We start from the raw sequence: 25,127 nt of genomic DNA, 5'->3' as shown, positions 1-25,127 counted from the left end.
ATCTCTGATGGAGATGAGTCGGCTTACAGGAGGGAGGTGGAGCGGCTGGTGTCCTGGTGCAGCCACAACAACCTGGAGCTCAATGCCCAGAAGACAGTGGAGATGGTTATAGACTTCAGGAGAGTCACAGTTTCTCCATCCCCTCTCATGTTGGCTGGTTCACCCATTTCCATTGTAGACTCCTTCTGCTTCCTGGGAACCACCATCACCGAGGTCAACCATCTGGTCCCTCATCAGGAAGGCCCAGCAGAGAATGTTCTTTCTGAGGCAGCTACGGAAACTACGACTGCCGAGTTCTACACGGCCATCATCCAGTCCATCCTCACCTCCTCTATCACCGTCTGGCACAACAGCGCCACCTCCAGGGACAAGAGCAGACTGCAGCGCATCGTACGTTTTGCTGAGAAGGTGATCGGTTGCAGCCTGCCACCTCTTCAGGACCTGTATGTCTCCAGGACCCAGAGACGTGCAGGTCGGATCAGAGCCGACCCTTCTCATCCTGGACATGGACTGTTTGTTCCTCTTCCCTCTGGCAGGAGGCTACGGTCCATCCAGACCAGAACCTCCCGTCACAGGAACAGCTTCTTCCCCTCGGCCGTCAGACTGTTAAATTTGCGATCAGCCTTTGTTATTTTATTTTATTTATTCACAGCACTTTATTTCAAATCACTTTCCTAGTTGGTGGAACCCCCACTGACCATGGCAATAAATTCTATTCTAGTTCTTCAAATCTAGCAAGTACCACATGTCTTACTTGAGTTCACTTAACAGCGTTCAGCTTCCCATCAGTTCCACGGTTGATGCGATAGAGGGCGCTGTGGGTTTTCAAGACTCACGAAGAAGGAAGTGATGGCGTCTGGTTGTGTTTGTCATGAACGAAGTTAATAAACAGACATTGAAGCGATCTGATTGTGACTAAGCAGAGGAACCCACTAATCGTTCACAATGAAGTAAGTTTTATTTCATTTGATACTCGAATGATCGCGGGATGGAGCGGATTCTAGCGCACGTGCTCGCGGTTCATGTGATGGTTGGTGTGAGATGTTCACTTGTCAGTCTTCATGGCTTCATGGCGTTATTGTGCTCCGCTCGCAGGCTGAATATTGACGGCCTCTTGGTCCACTTCCCATACAACTACATTTATCCCGAGCAGTATTCTTACATGCTGGAACTGAAGCGGACGCTGGACGCCAAGGTTGGAACTTTCTGCTCTCATCTTCAAGTAAACAGTAGCGCGTGTTTTAAATGCGTGTTCAAACTTGGAACTGGCTGATGCATCCCTGTCATTTAACATACACTTCATGCACAGAAGCAAACCGTTTTGGTTGCTGACCATCTCACAGTTTCTCCTCTGCATCCTATAGTTTCAGCAACGTTAATGAAAACGCTTCCTGTTGCTGGCTGTTTAACCTCGTCCTGATTTCAGGGTCATGGAGTTCTGGAGATGCCTTCAGGGACTGGGAAGACCATCTCCCTGCTGTCTCTCATTGTGGCCTACCAGCGAGTGAGTCTGGCCCTGCTGTGTGTGAGACAGTGGCTGCTCCATGCAGGTGGTCACCGGTGTGTTTCTCTGTCACCCAGGCTTTTCCACTGGAAGTCACCAAACTCATCTACTGTTCCAGAACGGTGCCTGAAATCGAGAAGGTTGCTCGCTTTGCTGTCTCTTCTTTTCAATTTGTATTGCAACACCGATGGGTTTTGAGATGAGTCGATGTTATGACTTGAATTGTTCTGGGCTTGTTCATGTCGTCTTTTGTTGTCCTGTTGAAGTAAAGACTACCATGTTTCAAAAGTTGAATCCCTCTTTGTTGCGTGGAGGTGGTGGAGGAGCTGCGGAAGCTGATGGACTTTTATTCCAAAGAAACCGGAGACGCCAACAACTTCCTGGCCTTAGCGCTGTCGTCCAGGAAGAACCTGTGCATTCACCCCGAGGTAACCACGCATCCTCCATACACGTTCACTGCACTTCAGTGTTAGAAACAGGGAAACCCTCTGTTCACACAGGTGAGCGCGCTCCGCTTTGGCAAGGAGGTTGATGGCAAATGCCACAGTCTAACTGCGTCGTACATCCGTGTTCAGCGCCACCACGACCCAAACCTGCCATCGTGTCGCTTCTTTGAGGTAACCCCGCCTGCTCTGACTGTTATCAAGAAACAGCCGCTTCTCCTCGCGCCAGTCGCTCCTGGCGGCTTGTCCTCAAGGTCGCAGGTGACATGTCTCATCTGTGGCTTCAGGAGTTCGATGCAGTCGGTCGGCAGGTTCCACTTCCTCCTGGTATCTACAACCTCGACGACCTGAAGGACTTTGGCCGGAGGAAAGGCTGGTGTCCCTACTACCTGGCCCGTTACGCTGTACGTGCTCACACGTGTGACCATAGAAAGGCACTGTGTTCCGAGTGTTCCCTCCCTCTGTAGATCCTTCACGCCAACATCGTGGTGTACAGCTACCACTACCTGCTGGACCCGAAGATCGCTGACCTGGTGTCCAAGGAACTGGCCAAGAAATCAGTGGTGGTGTTCGATGAGGCGCACAACATCGGTGTGTGCTTGTGTGTCCCTTTGTGATCGCCACACGGGTTTCATGACGGTGATCCATCCACAGACAACGTGTGCATCGACTCCATGAGCGTGAACATCACCCGGCGGACCCTGGACCGATGTCAGAACAACGTGGACACACTGCAGAACACCATTCACAAGTAAGGACTTCAGATGCTTCAACTGGGGTGTAGATGTCTGAGGAGTGACGGCGTTGACCATGTCTTGAGGATCAAGGAAACGGACGCGGCTAAACTGAGGGAGGAGTATCGGCGGCTGGTGGAGGGGCTGAAGGAGGCGAACGTCGCCAGAGAGACGGATGTCTACCTCGCCAACCCAGTGCTTCCGGATGAAATCCTCCAAGGTGGGAACACCACCGCGCTGTGGTATCATGGTGTTGACCTGAGTGTGTACACCCCCCAGAGGCCGTTCCCGGAACTATCCGAACAGCTGAGCACTTTGTTGGTTTCCTGCGGAGGTTCCTGGAGTACCTGAAGTCTCGCCTGAGGGTGCAGCACGTGGTGCAGGAGAGCTCGCCGCAGTTCCTCAAAGATATATTCGACAAGGTCTGCATCGACAGGAAGCCGCTCAGGTCTGCTGTCATCGCCGTCTCACCTCAGTCCCTTGCCTCATGATGCATGTCGCCTTACTTCAAATGTTTTTGAGGAAAAGTGTGACAAAACCGTACACTGTAGACAGACAGGAACTGTGGAGTGGATAAATTCAGGAGGGCGTCTGGGCTTCTACAAAACATGAAAAAATGCATACCCGATTCTCCCAGATTATGCTGCTATATGGCGGCATCTGGTGGCCAAGCTACGTTCGAGACTCTGGCGTCCATTTTTTCATGTTTTGCAGATGCCCTGTCATACTGACTTGTTGAAAAATATGCTGTTCATGACGTCGCGATAACCTGTCACCTGGATGTAACTCTAGTTCTATGAGTGTGTGTTCAGTAGAGACCAGGAATCCTGAACTTCACTGTTGGTTTACCGACCTCACAGTAGAACTGAGAGTAACGCAGGGGAAGCATGATGGTTTGTCGGAAGGCTGGTGTTGGTGAGATCCATTCCGTGTCCTGCCCAGGTTTTGTGCTGAGAGGCTTCAGTCGCTGTTACGAACTCTGGAGATCGCAGACATCGCCGACTTCTCCGCCATCACGCTCATCGCTAACTTCGCCACACTGGTCAGCACCTACAGCCAAGGTGACCCGGTGGTTCTGTGAGGAGGCTGCAAAAGCTTCACTGGGTTTGTTCTGAACGGATCCCGTCTCTCTCCGAAGGTTTCACCATCATCATCGAGCCGTTCGAAGACCGGACTCCCACCATCGCCAACCCCATCCTGCACTTCAGGTGAGGACTCGACCTGACAGGTCTGAGGCTGAGCGGCGTCTAAACTCTCCTTGTGGTTCTGCCCCCAGCTGCATGGACCCCTCCATCGCCATCAAGCCCGTCTTTCAGCGGTTCCAGTCGGTCATCATCACCTCAGGGGTAACTCACTGACACCAACTCTGATTTGGTTTCACTCACCTGGACATCTTCAATTTTGGCCTGCAGACTCTGTCTCCCCTGGACATCTACCCCAGAATCCTGGACTTCCGACCCGTCACTATGGCGTCTTTCACCATGACGCTGGCCCGATCCTGTCTCTGTCCTCTGGTGTGTATGACATGTTCCCAATGCCTCACCTGCTCACAAGACCTTCTTCAGACCGTCTTCTTCGTTTCCTAGATCGTGGGACGGGGGAATGACCAGGTGGCTTTGAGCTCCAAATTCGAGACCAGAGAAGATTTTGGTGAGTCAGAGTGACAAGCAGCATCAACGGCGCAGAGCTCATCTGTGCGGCTTCCTTCTCCAGCTGTGATCCGTAACTATGGAAATCTGCTGCTGGAGATGTCGGCGGTGGTTCCTGACGGCATCGTGGCGTTCTTCACCAGCTACGTCTACATGGAGAACATCGTGGCCGCCTGGTACGAGCAGGTCGGTGAAGGCTTCCTCGGGTCGCACCAGACTTGTCACAACGTCCTGCTAAATCTGCTGCTGCTTGTGCAGGGAATCCTAGAAAACATCGAGCGGAACAAGTTGATCTTCATCGAGTCTCCGGATGCCACAGACACCAGTATAGCTCTGGAGAAGTACCAGGAGGTCAGCAGTTCCTTCTGACTCTCAGCGCCTATGTTTATACTGATCCAGTATCTGTACACTCACGTCTGTTGGTTCTCCTCAGGCGTGTGAGAATGGCCGCGGCGCCATCCTGCTGTCCGTGGCTCGAGGGAAGGTGTCAGAGGGGATCGACTTTGGTAAAGTGTCTCCTGCAGAAGATCCAGTGAAGCTTCACGTCATGAGTGATGGTGTGGTTCTTTTACAGCTCATCATTTCGGCCGCGCCGTCATCATGTTTGGAGTTCCATACGTGTACACACAGAGTCGCATCCTGAAGGTGAGGAGGAGGGCTCGCTCGCTGGAGTGACTCTTGGGTCTGGACAGGAAGTGCAGTCAGTCGGAGCATGAGCCACTGAGCGGCGCTGCCTGTGTTGCAAGTGTTATTCTGTGTGAACCTGGGTCATGAAGTGGTGCTCCACCCAGGCTCGGCTGGAGTACCTGCGCGATCAGTTCCAGATCCGGGAGAACGACTTCCTCACTTTCGACGCCATGAGACACGCGGCTCAGTGCGTGGGCCGGGCCATCCGGGGGAAGACGGACTATGGACTCATGGTGTTCGCTGACAAGGTGTCTTCTCCGTCTGACCCGCCGGAACGTTGAAGCTGCTGTCGAGTCCCAGCTGACCTCGACTCTCTCCGCAGCGCTACGCTCGAGCAGACAAGCGCGGGAAACTCCCCCGCTGGATCCAGGAGCACATCAACGACGGCAGTCTGAACCTGACGGTGGACGAGACGGTGCAGCTGTCCAAGCACTTCCTGCGCCAGATGGCCCAGCCTTTCAGACAGGTACGACCCGCGTGACCCCAGCAGCACCAACCCAGGCAGACGGGTTTATAGCTTCAAGTCGGACTGAAGAATGAGCCTCCTGATGCGGGTATCGCTCCATTGAGCAATGGTCATGACCATTATCAAATCTTTGCCCAAGGAAAATAATATCTAGTGTTAGAGTTTTTGACAGAGAATAAAGCAGGGTGCCATAGTCTACTGTGATCACAGCCTGCTGCACCAACTAGGTGGCGCTGAAGGAGCCCACTGTGCCATAGAAACTGATGACAGTTGACGCTGCTGCCGAGTGATGGCTGCCCCTTGTTTAGAGACCAGGAAGTGTACTGTCATGTGACTCATAAGGCGGAGAACATCCTCAGAATGAGCGACAAGCAGATGTTGGCTTGAGCTCACAACTCCAGGAGTGGTAGAACTGACTCTAAATCTGCTGATGACCTTTGACCTCTGGGCTGCTGTCTGCAGGAGGACCAGCTGGGGTTGTCTCTGCTGACTCTGGAGCAGCTGGAGTCGGAAGAGATGCTGAAGAAGATCAGTCAGATCGCCCAGCAGAACTGAAGGTACCTCTGTCAGTCAGAACGTGGGGCTGTTCTTCACGAGCGGCTGAGGGGTCAGAACCGCATTGTGGGTCAGACTCTTGGGTCTGTCAGTTGCATTCCACACCCGGAACGTAAGACTGCTGCACATAAATCATGTGGACAAACACACCGGTGGTTGCGAAGACTTGTTTATAAAGAGTTTTTAAATAACTGCAGTCACTTGTTTGTTTTTTCAACATGACTTTATTGTCAGAAACTTCTAACACTCTGAGCCACAGAGACCTGGTCCGACACCTTTTTTGGTCTCCCAGACGGGTCCTGAAGGTCATCCAGGATGAACATACAAAAATATTTAGTGGGTTTTTGCTTTTCTTAATGTCCGTGTCCATTATGACGAAGTCTCTCCAGTGTACGGTCAGCCAGAACATTACGACCACCCTTACCATACTTCATCCCAACTTCTCAGGTCCTGTTCAGGGTCCACAGAACCGTTGCTCTGGACCGAGATCTCAGTTCAAGTGGTCCTGATGTTCAGGCTGAATAGTGTCACCTGACACACAGCAGAGTCTTGACAGCTTCATCACAAGTCAGAAAACTCATTAAATAATTCACTTTATAACAGAAGGAAAGGTTCCTGTCAGTGAAGGGGACTCCACTTCTGTTCTCCGTCATCTCAGCTGCAGCCACAACAAGCTTTCAGGCCAGAGGAACCTAGTGTGGTCGGGAGCTCAGACACTTTCACTCCTGCTGGTGAGTCGCAGTTCTGCAGCTTCAGGCACATTTGATGCTTGAGTAACATGAACTGAGCTTCAGAGCTTCACTTTAAAAGCATTGCTCTCGTTGTAAAAGTTTTAAAAGGAATGAAGGTCTAAAAGTCGAGTGATTGTCGCACGCAACTCTCGAGTTAGTTTGCTAAAACCACCTGGAATGATTAAGAATTCAAGTGAGCAGGAAGAGAACGACGTTTGAAGCCGCCAGGCAGCACGTCGTCGTAGCTAGAGACACGTTTGTAACAGTCAAGCTACGTGTAGTGGTTTTTGGAACGGTGTGTCTGTTAGCTGGTCCCACCCAGAGACCCCCGCCGGGTCAGACTCTGCGTGCTGGAGCTTAGCCCCCGGACGTCCGACAGACGACCCGGCTGGAAGACAGAAGGCAGGGTCAGTGATGTCAGCACTGAACCGGCCAGTCCAGGTGCGTCTCACCTGAGCTCCATCCTGAGCGTCTCTTCCTCCCACGTTCAACATGTTCAGCGAGTTGGCTCGCTTCATCCTGCAGACAGACAGACGTCAGGACACTCGCGGCACTGGACCACGGCTCCGCATGAGCACTTACCCGGCGCTCCGTGGAGAGCTCTCCTCCGTGCCCCTCAGTTTGCGCACCAGCTTCTCGCTGCTCCTGCGGATGGACTCTCTCAGTTTGGTGAAGGAGCCGCTGCGCTTCAACCCGTCCTGAGAGCAGCTTCCCTCCGGTGCGGCGGGCCAGCTGGGCCGGCCTTCGCCTGAGTAACAGCGGCAATGTGAACATGGACCTGACCACCCAGGCTGAGCAACCACCGCTCACCTTCAACAGAGCCGAACTCCTTCTCATGAGCTCGTGTCAGGATCTCTTTGTACAGAGACTCAGCCTGCCGGTACTTTCCCTGCTTGAGGTAACAAGAGGCCTGGAGAGACAGTGAGGGACGGTATGTCGAAGAATGAAGGCAGATGAATGGGTGAAGATGAAGACTGAGCGGAGGACGTGTGGCTCCGAGCCCGTGGATCAGAAGGAGACGTGCGAGGATGAGGAGCGGTGCAGTCGGGCTCACCAGGTTGTTCTTGGTCTTGGCCACGTTGGCGTCGTCGGGTCCGAGCTTGTTCTGGTAGATGTGCAGTGCCCTCTCGTAGTAGAGCTCCACCTCCTGGTACTTCCCCTGGTTCTGACACAGCAGTGCCAGATTGTTCAGCTGCTTGGCCACGTCCGGGTGGTCTGTGCCCAGCACCTGCAGCAGGGGGCAGCAGAGGTCACAGGCTGACAGAAGAAGAGTTTCACCAGACATGAACACCTGAGATCATCTACAAGTCAGTGGGATAGATGATGAGGAAGACTCTGGGCATCTCACCTTCTCTCTGATCTCCAGAGCTCTCTTACAGAGCGGCTCTGCTTCCTTGTACTTCCCTCTTTTTCCATAAAGCACCGCCAGATTGTTGAGCGTCGCGGCCACCTGCAAACACGCACAAGAGAGAAACAGAAAGCAGGTTTCATGAGACACTTCAGTCCAACAAACCAGCTGGACAAGTTTTTCACACAACAAGCCGTGTCAGCTGTTTTAAGGCTTCTGAGAAGGACCAGCTGAGTCTCCATGATTTTGCATCTGAGAACACCAACGTGGCCATGGTGAGGACTCACAGCAGGATGGTCCTTCCCCAGCGTCTTCTCCCGGATGGCCAGCGCGTCGTTCAGCAGGTTTGCAGCTTCTTTGTATTTGTTCTGGTCCCTGTGGAGGAGATGGGTGACCGGAGGCTCTCTGTGGGTTCCACTTCCACCTCACCTGTACACCAGCGCCAGGATGTTCAGCATGGTGGCCACGTCCGGGTGGGTGTGGCCGGAGGACTTCTCCAGATCTTCCAGAGCCTGCGGGGAACACAGGGCTGACCATTTGACCCAGGCTCGGGGGTGGGGAGGAGTGGCTGGAGTCTGACCTGCTTGCAGAGCGGCACCGCGACCTCGTAGCGACCTTGGGATGCGTACTGGATGACCAGGTTGTGCAGCGTCCGCAGGCGAGCCGGGATCTCATAGCCGCCTTGTTGAGCTGCAGCCGCTGCGCTGCTGTGGTGATGCTGCGACACTGAGGAGGTGAACACATGAATGAGGTGGAGCAGGAGAGGACCACACCTCCAGTGGTCACCATCAGTAGCTGGATTAGAATGGCCATTTAAACTTATATTCCGGTGATGTCACATCAGACCCTTCACTGGTGGTGCGACGTGAAGGACCGGGCTCCACTCACTCTGCGACTGCTCCTCGTCTTCGGTGGGAAACAGGTCGTCCAGTGACTCCTTAGCTGCAGACGTGTTCTTCTCGTCCTGAAAAGAAAAAGATTTAGGTGTTGAGTCGACGCTCCCAACCAACAAGTTGATGTGGACGCACCACCGGCGCCTCCTCCTGGTCGTATTTCCGGATGGAGGACATGAACTGAAGGTGGCGATTCTGCTCCTCCAGGGTCACCACGTCCTGCTCCCGGTCCTGGAGCCGCTGCTGAGACCCGGCTAGCTCGTCCCGCAGCCACTGGTTCTCCTGACAGAGGCGGCGCACCTGCAGGCGAGGAGGAGGATCACAGACGGAAACTCCAGACCTCAGACCTGACCACTCACCTGAGCGCGCAGCTTTTGTTTCTCGGCCTCCAGTGAGCCCAGATGAGCCGACAGCGCCATCATCACCTGGGGAGACGGGACCAGCAGAGTGTCAGGGAGACGACCTTCGACTGTGTGGAGGGCCCACTCACCTGAGCCTCGCTCAGCCCCAGCTCGATCCTCTCCAGGGACTCACGGATGATGCCGCTCTTCTCCTGCTCCACGCTGCCGTACTCCTCCACCCGCTGGTTCTGGGCCGCCCCCTGCAGGCTCTCCAGCAGGCTGTGGTTCTCACCCTTCAGCGCCTCCAGTCCGGCGATCACCTGCTGGGTGCTGCACAGGATCTCCTCGGCCGACAGCATCGCTGCAACACTTCCAACACAACACTTGAAAACTAACAAGAAGAGAAACCGTCCTAGAGATTTCTGATCTGGCGGCGGATGACTGACAGGTTGACACACACACACACACAGGGTGGAGTTTCCACTTGAATAATTTGGCTGACAATTGTGAAGGTTCTGGACTCGTCAGAGTAGATCATCACATGCCCTGTAACCATAATAACAGTGGCCTCTTCCTGTAGGTGTCGCTGCAGCCCTCGCCACACCGACGACACTTCAGCGCATTAAAACACAAAACGCAATATCCACTAGCTTGTGATTCATCAGAGCAACTAAAAAGTCTTGAAGGACTTGGAGGAAATGAGCCTCGGAGGAGAGGAAAGAGTCTCAGGTGGGGGCGGCGACGCGATGTCAACAAACCCGCTCCGCATCCACTTATTTTTAGCCGCTCACCTGCTAAGTCCGCCGTCTGTTGTCGTCTGGGAGCTAATGTCGCTGCTAACGCGGCCGCTACTCTCGCTGCGACAGCTGGCGTCTTCAGGAGACGCGGAACATTTCCTCCGACAGCGGTTTCTAAGACTTTCTGAGCCGTAAAAGAGTGAGAAGAAGAAAGTTGCGGCGGTGACGGATCCACCTGCTCATCATCACGGTTAGCAACAAGCAAACAACGGCCAGCCACGGCTTCCGTGTTCGGCTTTCAAAATAAAGTCCCGATCGCGATCTCGCCGTCATCTTATTTACAGCTCCTTATGTGAAAACCAACAAACCTTTTATCATCATTTACGCCAAATGGAAGACCATATATTAGTTTGTCATTACTAACACATACAATAATTCAAATACCAACTATTTAAAAGGCTGTAATTAAATGAATCGTAGTGCTCTGAATGTTACGATAATTAAATATAGCTTTTATTCTGAAAGCGAACTGTGTCTTCCTTGGGTGTGTTGCATGCGGTCTACGTCACTGAGCAGCTTACCTGATCTTGTTTCCCAGCATCCACCGCGGCAGACCGACTGCATGTCTGCTACTTTTGAAAACAGGGAAATAAACGCGTTAAACTGCATTCAACTCTCAGTACAAACACTCCACTGCACATCACTGTGGGTCTGTAACACTGGTGTTTACGTTCAGAGATTTCATTCACGGTTTCCTGAGCGTCTCCAACAGTCTCATCTTATTAATGTCAGATTAGTGGAGGAGCACTTGGCTGAATTAGGGTTCAGAGTTAGTGGACTCTTTAAGAGTCCAGACTGTTTCGCAGAGGTCAGGAGGGGGAGGTCGAGGAGGAGACACTCACACACTTGTGCGCAGAAAAATCAAAGCATGATCCCATCCTGATGTGTGAATGATATAATAGTTTCCAATAAAATGAAAAGTATTAATGTACGACTCTTTTCTGTTCTTTGGCTCGAGGGTCCCGCCCAACACTCGAGTGGCCCCACCCCTGCTCCAGTCACACCATCAGCATCTCCAACAGGTCCACAAACCAACAGTCCCCCCTAACTTTGCTGCCAAACCTCTGACAGACTTCTGAGTGGGTCGTCCCAGTGACAGTCTCAGTATCTCTCACTGATCCACATTTCCTTCTCAACTGCAGCCTGAATTTTCTCTCAGCGTTTGATGACTAGATTCATCCTCTTTAAACATCAAACTACGGAGCCCTGGAAGTGACACGCATGTGTTTATTTTTTTTGGATGAGGCGTGCATGACTTTTTTTTTTTTGCCAGAAACAGACAGTGCTGCAGGAAATGTAGGTCAGCAGTCTGTGAGAGTGGGGTACCCCGAGTAAACCCGCCAACTCAGACGCGAACAACTTTAAAATGACATCATGCCAATGCTAGCTGCAGAATGTATCAAATGATTTTCTGTTTGAGTGGTCATGTGATATTTATGTCATGACCCGAGTGTGTGTGTGCGCCGCGGTTATGTGAGCAGGTCGATGGACGTCTCAGATGTCAGGTAGCATGGTAGCACTTCCATATAAGGTCGCGGCTCTCTGGGGAGCTGCTGCTGAGATTCCTGATCAATTCTCTCTAAAAATAAATCTTTGGGACAAACTCCATCAGTTTTCACAAATTTGACGAGTCTGCACTCGAGTCTGGCGGTGACATCATGAGGCAAAACAATTAGCGACACTTCAAACTGCCATCAGACTTGGAGGTGCTGATCTCCACACCTGACATGGTGCACCAGAACAGAGTCTTCAGACGAGGCTCTGGTCCGAGTCTCAGCCGCACACCCTTGCAGGGTCAACGCCAGCTGTTCCTCTGCAGAAGCAACCTGGATGCACACACACACGCCCAGGCGCCACAAGTCCGCGACCACGTCGACTAAACCCCTCCAAGACCAGAGGTCATGCTTCCCCTGACCTCTGGCCCCTGAGGAGAAAATAGAAACCGTGTTTGTGTCCTTGTGTCAAGCATGTTTTCCAAAATCAGAGCGGCAAAAATGAGGGCAGAACTTTGCAAGTGTCGCAGACAAGTTTAGACGTTTCATTGCCCAGGTTTCCTCCGACACTTCTCATCGTCTCATAATCTCAAGCGCCATAAATCGTGCTTTGTAAAAACAAAACAGAAAAAAACATTTGACCACTTAGCTTCGAAAAACCTCCCACAAACTCCCTCTTATTTTAGAACTTTGAGTTGTAAAACTCACGATTTCCACTTTCAGTCACAAATTTTCAATTGCTTCATTCAACATAATTTGAGTTTTTACCGTTAAAAAATGGGCCGAAATTCAGGAAGGTCAGTGTGTGTGCGGTAGAAATGGCAGCACATTTGTTGGAGGAGACTGTGCCACACAATAGACACACCCAAACACTCTGATGTCTGTGACGAATAAAAGCGCACTGCTGCTGACTGGGTACATTTGTGATGCGAAGATTGTTGTGTTTCCTTGAGGAGGGTGAACAGATGAATGCATGAATGAAGGGACGCAGGAGAACAGCTGAGTCAATGCAATTCAAGGAGGAGGCCGCACTAAAGATAGTCCCCCCCACATCCCTCCCTCCTCGATCGCCTCCTCCTGGCGACACCAGCTCGGGTGTCAGGTCTGAACCCGAACAGCAGCGAGTCAACTGGACTGCTGGTTATATAACGCTGATTAAATCAGAACCGCTGCATGACGTGCTGCGCAGCCCGACTGGACCCGGCTTTGACTCCCCTCTGGTTCTACCCTCAGAGGTCTGGGGGGAGGCTCGACATGAGTTCTGCTGTTCCGGTCCTGGCCCAGATCAGTCACATGTAAGGAATACCAGGAGAGGTGTCGGGGTCCCTCAGGGGCCCTCAGTGAGAGACACGCTTGTTCGCTCTTCACTTCAGGCATCCACTCTTAAGACTGGGGCGACTCCTCTTACTGAGGTGCGCGACTGTCGTTTTAGGGACAAACTTCAGCACCATTCCTCGGAGCCCAAGTCCAGTACGGCCTCCAGACCTCTGGAGGTCACCAAAGTTCACGCTGATGCCCCTAACCCTCGGACTGAAGTGAGAACTCAAGTTGGCTGATTTAAAGCAACTCACCGGCTGCTTTATTCAGATTAGCACTTGTTAGTAAAGAAGGAGACCATCTCAGTACGAGGCCACAGAAATATCTGGAACGTGCTTGTGTGATTGGCCGAGAGCTGCGGTAGCTCTGGCAGCCTCCAGGTGTGAACGTGTGAACGTGTCGCTCCGGATGAGGCACGCAAACCGACTGAACCTCGTTCCATCAAAATCATTCCTGATCCTATTTTCGGAGGATCCGAGTTTGGGATGAGGATCAGCACCTCCGGGTCAGATAAGCTCTGATTGCTCATGCTGGCTAGTGGGAAACATTTTCACCATCATGTGACTTCATCATGTGACACGTCACGAACACCTGACTGAGGAACGGTCTTCAGTTGTAGATACATGGTCACACCGTGTTCCTGGTTATATAACTGTCCTTGGTGGCTGTTGCTGCACCAGCTGTCGGGTTGCTCCGTGGTTTGGGTGTGTTATAGGTCTGTGTGTGTGTCTGTGTGAATAGCTGTGGATACAGTGACACTCTAAAGTTGGACCTGGATCAGTGCCACCACAGCAGACAACTGCAGGATCTAGAGGAAACTCCTCACGCCATGGCACAGGAGGTTGCAAGTTCTATTCCCAAGTTGGGCCTCGGGTTGGAGGAGCCTCCAGTCTGGCTCGACAGTTCTTCTGCACGTTTGGAACCATCTGACCGCAGCCGAGTTCCTCAGCTTTAAAATGAAAATGAAGTTTAGCCGAGTTTGTGTACTTGCTTATCCTACCTTGTGGGGACCAATTCTTGACAAAACACTGCCTTGTGAGGACCTTATGGCCATTTGGCTGGACGCAACAAATCCAAGCTTCAATTTGGGGATGAGGGCATGTAACTGGGTTCAGGTTAGCCATGTGTTTAGGATGGTTAGGTTTAGGGGGAGAGGCTGGGAAAAGGGTTATGGTGATGAGAGGTCCTGAATAAGATAGAGATACAAACACGTGTGTGTGTGCAGACATGAAGGTCAGCACAGTGACACTGGAGCCCAGCAGAAGTTTCTGGATCTCACAGAACTGGACCTGAGAACATTCATCAGCGAAACGAACGATTCCCCCGGCAGAATTACATCAGGCGCTGCGTCCGTGTCACATGATGCTCCGTCCCTCTTGACTCTCAACCTGAGCACGTCTGTACCTGCCAGTCGGGTGTCTGTGCAAGTGTGTGGCAGATGGGCTGGAGATCAATCTGAACTCCATCAAGACCAACTCAACATTTCCCTGTGCGTGTGAGCGCAGGTGGTCTCTCCCTGGACTAACCTCCACGTCAGAGTCACACACTGAGCTCATGATCCAGTGTACAGGGGGCAGGGGGTGTGACATGTCCTGGGGGAGTCACCTCTCCAACAAGCAACGTTGGTTTTCAACAGCAATTGCCTTCACAACTGTTTGGTGTTATATTGAAATGAAATACATGTGGGGCCTCCTGTTCTGTGTCCTTGCTCTGCGTGACTGGCGAGGTCACCTAACGCCAGTCCTCTGCAACGGGCGGCGGACATGCTTGGTGCTGGTCCTGGCCTCTGCTCAGCCAACAGACAGAAAAGTTGCTAAATCCTCTGCGAGTCTCGCTGCTGTGAGTGTGACTCACACGGGACTCCAAACATGGGGCCGGGGGTCACTGGATCCAGGGGTTACCCTGGACATGTCACATGACCTCTGCCCAGTTTACAGAGGAGACATGGAGAGTTTGGGGTTTTCTCCCCACTTTTCATAGCATATTACTGAAGCCTTGCTTCTATGTCTGAGGTCTTTGGTTGGAACAAGGAGAAGTTCAGTGGAGCTTGTTCAGGACCACCAGGTTTCTCCTCTAAAATCTAAAGCTGGGAAACTGCAGCAGAAGGTGAAAGGTTGGAGTGCAGGCCTGCAGCTGTCAGCTCGTCTCGAGTGTGAAGTTCCTTCTTGCCTTTTACAAACGCACTAACCAATGGGTGGGAGGGGACCCGCTCTGCGGGCAGCCAGTGGCAGCAGAGGTCGGGGTATAAAAGCCTCGGTCCGTCAGCTGGCAGAGTTGGGCAACCCCTAAATCTGGTGGACAGGATCTGATCCCAGGATCTGTTACCTCTTTTCTTTCCTCTTGAGCAGGTAAAGCACCAGAGATGATCTTGAGCGGGTGACGGACTATGACGTTTCCTTTGACGCGGACATCACAGGCGTCCATGTTGGAATAGAGCCTCACATGCTTGACAGTTTGATGAAGAAGGCCGGTGTGAGCAGAAATGGCCGGGTCAGGAGGGAGGTCTATTAATACACAGTAGGAAACAGGTGGGTGGGTGGGGGGGTTGTGTCGGGCAGCCACCACCAGACACGAGGAGGTGTCTCCTCTCCACCAGGGCCCTGATAGATGAAGCGCTCAAACGTTTGGGGGACAATACTCCGGGTATTACTTCAGCCATGTTGAAGCCGTGAATGAAAACTGATGGTTTTCCTCGCAGACGGAGCGAGACGAGCAGCCATGACGAAGAACTGCCATAACGACTACAAGATGAAGTTCTCCACAGACGAGGAGTTCCCCGATCTGTCCCAGCACAACAACCACATGGCCAAGGTGAGGACCGCCGGCTGCAGCTTTGCCCCCGTCACCTCCGACCACTCACCAGAGTGTGTGTGTGTGTGCGCAGGTGCTGACCAAGGAGATCTACGGCAAGCTGAGGAGCAAGTCCACCCCCAGTGGCTTCACCCTGGATGACGTCATCCAGACCGGCGTGGACAACCCCGGTGAGACTTCAACTGTAGCCCCAAAACTGCGAAAATAAACGGTTCAGCCTACTTTACAGAAAGTTCAAAATTCCGTGACACCTAGTGGTCTGAGTGGGAACTACACTGTAATGAAGCATCGGACAGTTGCCAATCATCATGTGCTAAAAAAATACAATACCCGGTTCTGCTCTCCTCCAGGACACCCCTTCATCATGACCGTGGGCTGCGTTGCCGGTGATGAGGAGTCCTACGAGGTCTTCAAGGACCTGCTGGACCCCGTCATCTCCGACCGTCACGGTGGCTACAAGCCCACCGACAAGCACAAGACCGACCTGAACTTCGAGAACCTGAAGGTGAGAAGCCCCTGACGCCCCGACCACAGCTCGGTGTCTGACTCGTCTCTCCTGCCAGGGAGGTGACGACCTGGACCCCAACTACGTCCTGTCCAGCCGCGTCCGTACCGGCCGCAGCATCAAGGGATTCACCCTGCCCCCACACAACAGCCGTGGCGAGCGCAGAACCATTGAGAAGCTGTCCATTGAGGGTCAGTCCTCCGGCCCCCTGCGTGCCCCCGGGGACCCTCACTGACCCGTCTGTCCTCCCACAGCTCTGGCCAACCTGGACGGCGAGCTGAAGGGAAAGTACTACCCCCTGACCGGCATGACCGACGCCGAGCAGGAGCAGCTGATCAACGATCACTTCCTCTTCGACAAGCCCGTGTCCCCCCTGCTGACCTGCGCCGGCATGGCCCGCGACTGGCCCGACGGCAGAGGCATCTGGTGAGGCACGCGCTCATGAGAGCTGAAGACCTTCTGACCAACGTTCGTGACGTGCACCTGCAGCAGCACTTCAGTCTGTAAGTTAGACTTTTTGGCTTCAGGCACAACGACAACAAGACCTTCCTGGTCTGGGTGAACGAGGAGGATCACCTGCGTGTCATCTCCATGCAGAAGGGTGGAAACATGAAGGAGGTCTTCAGGCGCTTCTGCACCGGCCTGACCAAGGTGAGCAGGACGCGTGCACACCACACATTGGTATACTGTTGATATATAGTTTTTATAGTTCTCCATACACTGAGCATCCCAGTAAGTGGGCAGTAAGTCTTTAACCAGTCAGTCTTAATAATCATAACTATGTACCAAGGTCAGTAGTAGCGGACATCTGCAGAGGTTCAGTATAAGCGCTCTATTTTAAAGAATTACTCAAAAAACGGACAAACGTGTAGTGGCCGAAATAACTTTTCAGACTGCTGTAAAATTCGACGCAATCTCAGGTATTATTATGGAAAATATTTTTGTGAGTTTCTGTCAGGTCTCTCTGTGTCAAAATGAACAAATAACACAGATCGTTGAGAACTGAACAAAATCAATAACATGAAACCTGGTGTTGTTAGGCCAGACAGCACATCCAGTCATGTGACCAGCTCGGGTTTAAAACAGACTTCATAAAGAGCTACATACAATCAAATCACCAGAATAAATTCATCTTTCATGAGGGTCTCAAGCCACGTTTTGAATGTTTCGTGGTCATTCTGAGTGATCTGAGTCAGCTTGTGCTTTTCCACGCAGATTGAGGAGATCTTCAAGAAGCACAACCACGGCTTCATGTGGAACGAGCATCTGGGCTACATCCTCACCTGCCCCTCCAACCTGGGAACCGGCCTGCGCGGTGGCGTGCACGTCAAGCTGCCCAAGCTCAGCACACACGCCAAGTTCGAGGAGATCCTGAGCAGACTGCGTCTGCAGAAGCGTGGCACAGGTGAGGAGCAGAAGAACACAGGCCTCTTACACTGCACTGAGTCTTTGAGCAGCAGTTTAAATCAGATTGTTGTGGAACCAACCTTAATACTTTCTCCCTCCACCAGGTGGAGTGGACACTGCCTCTGTGGGCGGCGTCTTTGACATCTCCAACGCTGACCGTCTGGGCTCCTCCGAGGTGGAGCAGGTGCAGCTGGTGGTGGACGGCGTGAAGCTGATGGTGGAGATGGAGAAGAAGCTGGAGAAGGGCGAGTCCATCGACGGCATGATCCCCGCCCAGAAGTAAACAGTGGACAGACGACGTTGAACGAATGACTGTTTCATGAGTTTTTTTTTATATATATATACGATAAAAAACGAACGGTCAGCAGGCCGCTCTCCATCCACCGCTCCGCTCGCCACTGGGCCTACCTCCCTGTAACACCCTGGGATCGATCCGAGCATAGTTGGCTCCCGGCTATGTTGACGCACCAATATTTGGGTTGTAAATTATAACTGGACAATTAAAAATGCCCCATGAAACCAACAGCATCTAGTGTGTTTATTACCGACGTCTTTATAGTCGCCACATCAGTCAGACGAGAAGCAGAAGCTTCACAATACCACCGTCAGGGCTTCGTTTCATCTGACCATCACTGAAGGCGAGAAGCTGGTGAAGAGCAGACCTAAATCTGTGGAGGAGCTATCAGATGCAGAAGTGAGAGGACGAAGACAAACAGTTGGACTCATACTTAAATAAGACGAGCAAAAACAGGAAAATGTAAACCAATTGAAGAATAACGCAGAGATTGCAGTGACACCAAGTACAGAAACTGGACTCTATAGCGTATCGAAGGTCAGGTGAGTCCTCAGTCTTACCTAAACATTGAATGACGCTCCTGTAAATATAGAAGTTTAAACCCCTAAATGTTGCAAAAAAATGGGCAGAGAGTATTAAAAAGTCTTTATTTTTTAAGTCACACATTGTTTCCTAGGAGACATGCAGGATTGCAGCTCAGTTGTTTCTAACCACAGGTTGAATTCCTGCGTGAGACAGGGCAAGTCTTTTGGAGGCAGAATCAGGTACGAGTGTGTTTGTGTGAGCGTGTGTGAGCGTGTGTGTGTGTGTGTGTGTGTGTGTGTGTGTGTGTGTGAAGAACAAAAACTACAGTGCCGGACATTCAGTCAGAATGAAAAGTGGAGAAGAATCAGAGCATTTGTTTCACCACAGCCGGAATCAACGACTCAGTTTCACAAGGACACATTCAGAAGAAGCAGAGATTACGTGAGATGTTAGTGTCCATAAGCCCAAGTGAAGCCTGCACATCTACTACGTCATTTACGGAACGTGGTGCGCCTGTGATGCTCAGCAGCCGTGGGAGTCGGCGGCTCACCGAGTGTTGAACAGCAGTGAGAATTGGACCGTCTGCATGGTTCAAGTTTCACCCGGAAAAAAAGTCGACTGAAACTAAGAACAACACGAGGAAGTCGAGGCCGCGTGACACACATGGACGCCGAGAATCCGACCGGAAGTGGACCAACTGAGAATGACAGCATTTATCGTTGATCCTGTTTGCAGCAGTTGTTACTGCGCCATAACATCTGATGAAATAATTTGGCTGCTGATCAACTTAACTTGAATTTGGCTCCTAAATGTTCCGACTGGTTGATAAGAACCACAATCTGTGACCAGTTGGAGATGAATTTGCCTCAGGATTATGTTAATTTGCAGAACATTAAGTCCAAAAACAGCTGCGCAGCTGAAGAGTGAAGGAGACCTGTTGTTTACCAAGTCAATTGTTGTAGTGGTCAGAGTGTAAACTAGTCGAGTTTACAGGAAATGGATTCACAACGTTTTCACTTCTTGCTTATTAGAGGCAAACTAAAAGAGGTTAAAGCGATGTTTGATTCAAACCCAATTCAAAAACTGCAGCAGAAATGATGTAATATCCAATCAGCTAAAATGTGTATTTTTATTTTCCCAGTTCTAACTACTAACTTTATATGGATTGAATTTATATATTAGCGAACAAGTTAACAGCGAACACGTTAAGTTAAAACCAGAGGGGAAAATGCAGATTTTAAAAAAAGAAGCAATGGCTTTTGTTCTTAAACAAAGGGGCATCAATTGGGCAACTTCTTCAAGTGATATGTGAGAAAACTGTAAATTGTACTGACATCAGTCAAGGTGAAGTCCTAGGAACTGGATCGATTTTGGACTTAACTGTGGTTTATATTTAGTCGATACATTTAGGACGAACAATAATGTTTGGATTTTGAAGTTAAAAAATTTAACAAAAGCCAAAATGAAGATCCTCATTCTTCAACGAACCCGGAAGAATAAAAATCCAATCAGAAGATTCAGTCAGCGTCCTATTTTTCTGAACTTCGAGTCTGAGAACGACGCTTGAACGTTTAAAGACTCGACTCTCCACCGCGTCTCTGCACTTCTGCATGTCTCCCTCTAGAGGTCGGAAGGCGAACAACAGCCGGCGGGGGCCACCTTCGAACTTCGACCCGCATTAAAGACTGAAAATAATCGACGAAAAGTTTGTTTAAATAGCAGCTCTTTAGAAAGGAATGGCGAAAATTATGATACAGGAGGAGTAAAAACAACACAATCACTCAAACACCGGTCGCATCCTCAAGTAAAAAAGAAAAAAAAGACGCAGTTGGCTCATGTCATGTCAAAGTGGGGTCGTTTTGTTTGATTCAGCAGTTCCGGGGTCAAAGGTCACCGTCAGTAGGCAGTCTATCCGTGTCAAAGACCAGGCTCAGACTAGGAGGGGTCGCGGTGGAGGCGAAACGCCAGGCGAGGATCCCAGATCTCCCTCGCCACCCATCGTTCGCCCCCGCCCCCACCTCAGAGTTCCAGCTCCTTGGACACTTTGGTGGCGATGTCTCTGAAGGCTAAAGGCGCCCCCCACAGGCGCTTGAACCGGACCCCGCTGCTCTGGCCCAGCCCGCTGGGCAACTGGCAGACCTCAGCCTCGAAGGCCACGCGGGCTCCGGCGGCTCCGTGGGTGCAGGAGAGAAGGAACGGCCCGGCCAGATGGACCTGGCATCCGCAGCCCTGCGCCGCCTCACGCAGCGCCAGAACCACCTCGGCCGGGTCGCGGGGGCTACGCACCCTCACATCCCATCCGCATCGGGGGGTCCGGGGCTCGACGGCTTTCTGATGCCCAGATAGATGGCGACTGGAAGGACAAGGAAGGGGAGGCAGCAGGGGGCGGGTGAGGATGGAAGAGGGAGCACAGTGAAGTTGGGGAGCCCAGAGGAGGGGGCGGGGTTATAATATGGAGGGATGAACGTGCATGAAAGAGAGGAGGAAAGAATGACAGATTGATGATTGAGTGATGGGGAGGGGGAAACACAATTAATAACAAATAAAAAAAAACTTGTTTAGAACTTAAACAGGAGCTCACAAGTCGGCCTTGGATCGGGACGGGAAGAGAGTCGGTGGAAATTATAATCTAAATTTCACTTTTGAAAACAAAATTAAATAGAAGCAGAGCAGCCATGGAATAAAAATGAAAGTGTAACATTTAGATATTCTGTCAAAAACAGACATCATTACACAAACGTGTGATCGTGTTTCTCAAACTAAACTGGTGGGTCAAAGAGGTTATGACTAGAAAGTTTAAGGTGACTCTAGCAAACGTCAATATTTGGAAGGACTTCCTTAAAACACGACTGAATGTGGACTAGCGTGTTGAAGGGGAGAGAAAAGGGGAGGGGTCTTTAACCAGGATGCTTCTAGCAGCACATCAAGGAACCACCACCAACAGTCACATGACACTGCTAGCCTTGTTATTTGGATACAGCTTTACCTGCTGTTCTTAATGTGCGACTGAGACGAGGACGATGCTGCGGCTGAGAGGAAGCACAGACCCAGGTCACTTAAAGATCAACCCAGGTCTGTTGTCGCTACAATCCTGCCTCCCGTTCACCGGCGCCATTATCGCGCACAGCTCAGACTTTTTTCTTAGTCATGCAGTCAGCCATGACTATTAAAAGGAGAGTATGAAGAGAGTTCTTACCTTGTGACCGGAGATCTGCTGATTCTCTCAGGTTCGTCTGTGACCCTCAAGAAGACAAACGTACCAGTTAGAACTCAATCTGCCTCATAACTCAGACCCCCCACCGTCCATTCCAGTCAGACTACAGCTTGAAGCCCCTCAGCATCAGCAATACGTCAACCCACCAATCACGAAACGTCGGCTGATAAACAGATGGGTCGTCACTAGTGAGTGTGAAACAGCAAAATGAATCGATGAAGAGGTGGTGGTGGTGACGAGAAGAGGAGTCCAACAGTGTCACAGTCTAACTCAGGTCAGTGGTGATAACTACGCTGTAACGATGCACTTCTCCAAGAGCGACAGCAGAGGCCGCTGCTGTGATGCAACAGTCGACCGACTCCAGCTCACTGGACAAGGGAGCGGCAGAGAAACACTGGAGCCATTGAAATAATGAGAAAGTCCAGGAGGTCGTGTTCCTAAGAATGATGACCTCCACCCGTCGGGGGTACGCGTTCCCCTACAGGTAGTGGAAAGCACTTGAATAGAACAATAATTAAATTGTATTTAATCGACAACATTGTTTGGGATAATGTATGTTCCAGTTTAGGTACTCAAATTTAATCTTTAATAGAATACAGTATATGAATTATTTAAAAGAAAATGATTAATTTAAAAGAAAATCATTTTCTATTTGAGTTGTTCATGCTGCTACACAGCTACATACATCTGAAAACCGATTTAACTGGGGGTTCATGGCTGAAACAAGGTTGAGAACCACTCCTGTGCACAACCACAGAATATATCTGTTTACAGTTTACAGCTCAGAAGAGATTCATCTTTAAGTGACGTAAACCCAGGCAGATAATTGAGTCGTTATGTTTAATAATTGCCCCACCTGGACCTGCAGGGGGATTCCTGCAGAATTAAGAGCCTTTTGGAGGATTAGGCAGCGACATCTGGCTTTTAACAGGTAGGCATGCAATTCATGAAGATTTGCTGAGAAGCGAGCGGAGCTCAGGCTAATCCCTGCAGCGCCAAACCCGGTGAAGCTAACATGGTAGCATCACAAAAAGAAGTGGTGAAGTGCATCAAGACTCGGATCATTGTGAGCTCTGACGGTGAACTCAGGATTTGGGCTCAAATATTTGACAAGGGATTAAGTCAGGAGTAGAGAACTCTGGGACGACAAGTTGCAGTATAGATAGGTTTGTTCGCCACAAGCTTGGCGACACGAGCCCACGAGGGCAGGAAGCAATGACGCGGTGGCTCGAAAACAGCAAGAGAATAATGGAACGTGAGATAAAGACGAAGGAATGCGGCAGCACTGTAGCAGACCAATCGTCTTATATCAGGAGGGTGAGCCGTCTGAGATCCCTGGTTAAGAAAAGGATAAATCCGCGGTTACACAACTAATCCTGATCTCAGAGCGCGGTGACACTGGTCGGTCTGACTCCTCAAACGCATCTGCTGCTCCCCCCAGCGTTAGATTTCTGAAAAAATATATATTTCTGGTAACAAAAAGAGATCTCAATGTGACATTTTTCTTTTAATATTTTGACTCATTAGAATCAAAGCAGTAGCTGGAAAAAACTGTCTTATAATGCCTTGAGTAGATGAGCAACAATTAACCGTTACATGGAAAAACTACACAACATAGTCAGGCATAACATTATGACCGTCTGCTCTGTGGTTTGCAGACGACATTAATGTCTCACAAACAAATGTTGAATCAGTTGAGAACTCTTACACCTGAGGGAACGGAACTCTCTAAGAAACACATCTCACTGCTACCAAACTACTGGGTTCCTTCCAAACCCTCCAAACCTACAGTGACAGTGTCAGGGTGAAGTCAGCGAGACACACGTGTAGACAGACAGAGCCAGAGAGACAGACAGCTGCTGGTCAGAGATTTAGCCACATCAAAGAACATCATCTTCTGATGAAGTACAGAGCATGATCCTCCTCCGTCACAGTCTTCAGCACCAGATTGGACTAGTGTGTCCTCTAGACATGGGTTTATTGTGACATGTTTATGGTGGATTCACACAGGGATAGTGAAAATACTTCCACCGTGAGATGCCAGCTACTTCCTGTCTTCACTGCCAAACAAAAAACATGGCATCCATGGGAGGTAGAAGAAGAAACGCTACTACCATATTAAGGTAGAAATCAGACCCAAGACTCTTCCTGATACTATGTCAAGTCTGAACAGCCAAAATCTCTGGTCATTTTCAGTCCACGACTCACATAAAGCTACACCAATACAAATAGCATTTTGACTGATGAACTGCAGTCTGATCATCATGTAGAAATTTACTTTTAACAATCTATCTCTATTTCAGTTTAGAATATAAAATAACCAAGTTGGATATGAAACAAGCTCTTCAAGATATTTGTTTCTGGCCCCCCCAATGTCACAACTGTGTAAATGCAAACCGTCATGAACGGCACATGTCAGCAATCATCAGGAAGTGAGAACTTGTTTTTGGTGAGACGGTTAAGAGAAGAAATCACAGTACGTTTAATTGTATCCTCACTTTTGCTCTGGATGACGGACGGATGCGCTTCATTTATCCACCGGGACACCAAATGTGCTTGCTCGATTGCTCCATTGCGCAATTCGTTTGTGTTCATTTTCAAATCATCACTTCATCACTGAACACTTCCAACAAGCAAACATCACAGCAGTTCTGACTCAGAATGCTGTGTGAGGGTCTCCTTCAGTAAATTTGTGAGGCCGACGCTGTTATCAAACAGCTCCTAATGTCAACAATGACCCATCATCCAAAATGGAACCAATCATCACAAAAAACGTCTTTAGCTTTAAAATATAGCATATATATCATTATGGCTTCAAAATAACAGCTTAACACCATCAAAATCCTGAAATGAGACATGTTTGATGTGCCTGTTCCAATGAATGTCAATTCATTTCATGTTTTTTGGACATGTGGTGTGTTCAGACTGAAGGAGGCTTCTGTTGTTTACAGTTTGTGATGAGATTACTTTAGTTCTTTTATATTCAGATCAAGTTTGAGATGAGTATTCCAAGAAAGTGCTGAGTGGGTCTGGATTGTTTTCACCTGAGACTAAACTCCAACCGCAGCAGATGAAGAGTGAGAGGTGGTGAAGAGGCAGACAGACAGACAGACAGTGAGACAGTGAGACGGACAGACAGCAGCAGCAGCCAGTAAACACGGGAAAGGAAGACTTACTAACTGTTTTTGTCCCCTGTGGGAGGGTGCAGCCCGACATGGATTTGTTTGAGCTCTGACGCTTAGAGGGGTCAAGAGTGACCCTGGGAGGAGAGAGCCAGAGAAAGAAGGATGCCGAAAAGAAACGGAGGAAAAAGAAATCAACAGCAGTCAGAGAGACAATTAATGGATCAGAAGCAAGTGAGGGTGAAGACAGCAGACAGTCATGAAGCAAGAGTTAAAAGTCAAACCATAGT

At 50.3% G+C, this 25,127-nt stretch overlaps 4 protein-coding genes across 14 annotated transcripts in view; 2 read left to right on the top strand and 2 right to left on the bottom strand.

The window, feature by feature from the left end:
* The first annotated feature begins 821 nt into the window (after positions 1 to 821).
* On the top strand, positions 822 to 6,222 carry ercc2 (excision repair cross-complementation group 2). The gene is made up of 23 exons (XM_053872670.1): positions 822 to 950; positions 1,096 to 1,195; positions 1,427 to 1,504; positions 1,582 to 1,644; positions 1,819 to 1,932; positions 2,005 to 2,121; positions 2,235 to 2,351; positions 2,415 to 2,538; positions 2,602 to 2,698; positions 2,768 to 2,901; positions 2,961 to 3,129; positions 3,624 to 3,742; positions 3,820 to 3,889; positions 3,958 to 4,027; positions 4,094 to 4,195; positions 4,268 to 4,331; positions 4,395 to 4,516; positions 4,589 to 4,681; positions 4,764 to 4,836; positions 4,905 to 4,975; positions 5,122 to 5,265; positions 5,340 to 5,483; positions 5,946 to 6,222. The coding sequence occupies exons 1-23, from the start codon at positions 946 to 948 to the stop codon at positions 6,036 to 6,038; spliced, it is 2,283 nt and encodes a 760-aa protein (XP_053728645.1). The 5' UTR covers positions 822 to 945; the 3' UTR covers positions 6,039 to 6,222.
* Positions 6,223 to 6,245: 23 nt separating this feature from the next.
* On the bottom strand, positions 6,246 to 11,061 carry klc3 (kinesin light chain 3). Its single transcript, XM_053872679.1, has 14 exons — positions 10,143 to 11,061; positions 9,501 to 9,720; positions 9,370 to 9,435; positions 9,146 to 9,310; positions 9,006 to 9,081; positions 8,698 to 8,843; positions 8,547 to 8,629; positions 8,405 to 8,492; positions 8,118 to 8,219; positions 7,824 to 7,997; positions 7,580 to 7,679; positions 7,352 to 7,517; positions 7,222 to 7,288; positions 6,246 to 7,157 (listed from the first exon to the last, which is right to left on the bottom strand). Exons 2-14 carry the CDS (start codon positions 9,708 to 9,710, stop codon positions 7,074 to 7,076), a joined length of 1,527 nt encoding a protein of 508 aa, XP_053728654.1. The 5' UTR covers positions 9,711 to 9,720; positions 10,143 to 11,061; the 3' UTR covers positions 6,246 to 7,073.
* A 4,109-nt stretch (positions 11,062 to 15,170) lies between these two features.
* Positions 15,171 to 18,199, top strand: ckmb (creatine kinase, muscle b). Its single transcript, XM_053872680.1, has 9 exons — positions 15,171 to 15,306; positions 15,657 to 15,769; positions 15,843 to 15,939; positions 16,120 to 16,274; positions 16,333 to 16,465; positions 16,529 to 16,700; positions 16,802 to 16,925; positions 17,490 to 17,679; positions 17,786 to 18,199. Exons 2-9 carry the CDS (start codon positions 15,677 to 15,679, stop codon positions 17,962 to 17,964), a joined length of 1,143 nt encoding a protein of 380 aa, XP_053728655.1. The 5' UTR covers positions 15,171 to 15,306; positions 15,657 to 15,676; the 3' UTR covers positions 17,965 to 18,199.
* Positions 18,200 to 18,608: 409 nt separating this feature from the next.
* mark4b (MAP/microtubule affinity-regulating kinase 4b) overlaps positions 18,609 to 25,127 on the bottom strand; it is a 38,638-nt gene continuing 32,119 nt past the window's right edge. For 2 of the 11 annotated variants that reach the window (XM_053872660.1, XM_053872659.1), the window contains exons 16-19: positions 24,892 to 24,974; positions 21,698 to 21,742; positions 21,488 to 21,530; positions 18,609 to 20,854 (exon numbers count right to left, since the gene is read on the bottom strand). In XM_053872660.1, the coding sequence (XP_053728635.1) occupies positions 20,521 to 20,854; positions 21,488 to 21,530; positions 21,698 to 21,742; positions 24,892 to 24,974 (505 nt within the window). In that variant the 3' untranslated portion in view covers positions 18,609 to 20,520. Of the gene's footprint in view, positions 24,975 to 25,127 lie in introns of all 11 variants that reach the window. The other 9 variants (XM_053872663.1, XM_053872666.1, XM_053872668.1 and 6 more) reach the window with 9 other exon arrangements.

The sequence above is a fragment of the Synchiropus splendidus genome, chromosome 8, assembly GCF_027744825.2.
Source record: "Synchiropus splendidus isolate RoL2022-P1 chromosome 8, RoL_Sspl_1.0, whole genome shotgun sequence".
Classification (NCBI taxonomy): domain Eukaryota; kingdom Metazoa; phylum Chordata; class Actinopteri; order Syngnathiformes; family Callionymidae; genus Synchiropus; species Synchiropus splendidus.
Note: the sequence above shows the minus strand (reverse complement) of the source record. Positions and strands in the feature narration are given on the sequence as shown.

Excerpts from the sequence above, each read along its gene's own strand:
- klc3 (XM_053872679.1), bottom strand. The coding sequence starts at position 9,710 with ATGCTGTCGGCCGAGGAGATCCTGTGCAGCACCCAGCAGGTGATCGCC. Across the intron at positions 8,493-8,546 it reads ATCCTGGCGCTGGTGTACAG|GGACCAGAACAAATACAAAG; the intron begins GTGAGGTGGAAG and ends TCTCCTCCACAG. Across the intron at positions 7,998-8,117 it reads CTCTGGAGATCAGAGAGAAG|GTGCTGGGCACAGACCACCC; the intron begins GTGAGATGCCCA and ends CCCCTGCTGCAG.
- ckmb (XM_053872680.1), top strand. The coding sequence starts at position 15,677 with ATGACGAAGAACTGCCATAACGACTACAAGATGAAGTTCTCCACAGAC. Across the intron at positions 15,770-15,842 it reads ACAACAACCACATGGCCAAG|GTGCTGACCAAGGAGATCTA; the intron begins GTGAGGACCGCC and ends GTGTGTGCGCAG. Across the intron at positions 16,466-16,528 it reads TGAGAAGCTGTCCATTGAGG|CTCTGGCCAACCTGGACGGC; the intron begins GTCAGTCCTCCG and ends GTCCTCCCACAG.
- ercc2 (XM_053872670.1), top strand. Across the intron at positions 2,122-2,234 it reads CATCGTGTCGCTTCTTTGAG|GAGTTCGATGCAGTCGGTCG; the intron begins GTAACCCCGCCT and ends CTGTGGCTTCAG. Across the intron at positions 4,332-4,394 it reads CGAGACCAGAGAAGATTTTG|CTGTGATCCGTAACTATGGA; the intron begins GTGAGTCAGAGT and ends TTCCTTCTCCAG.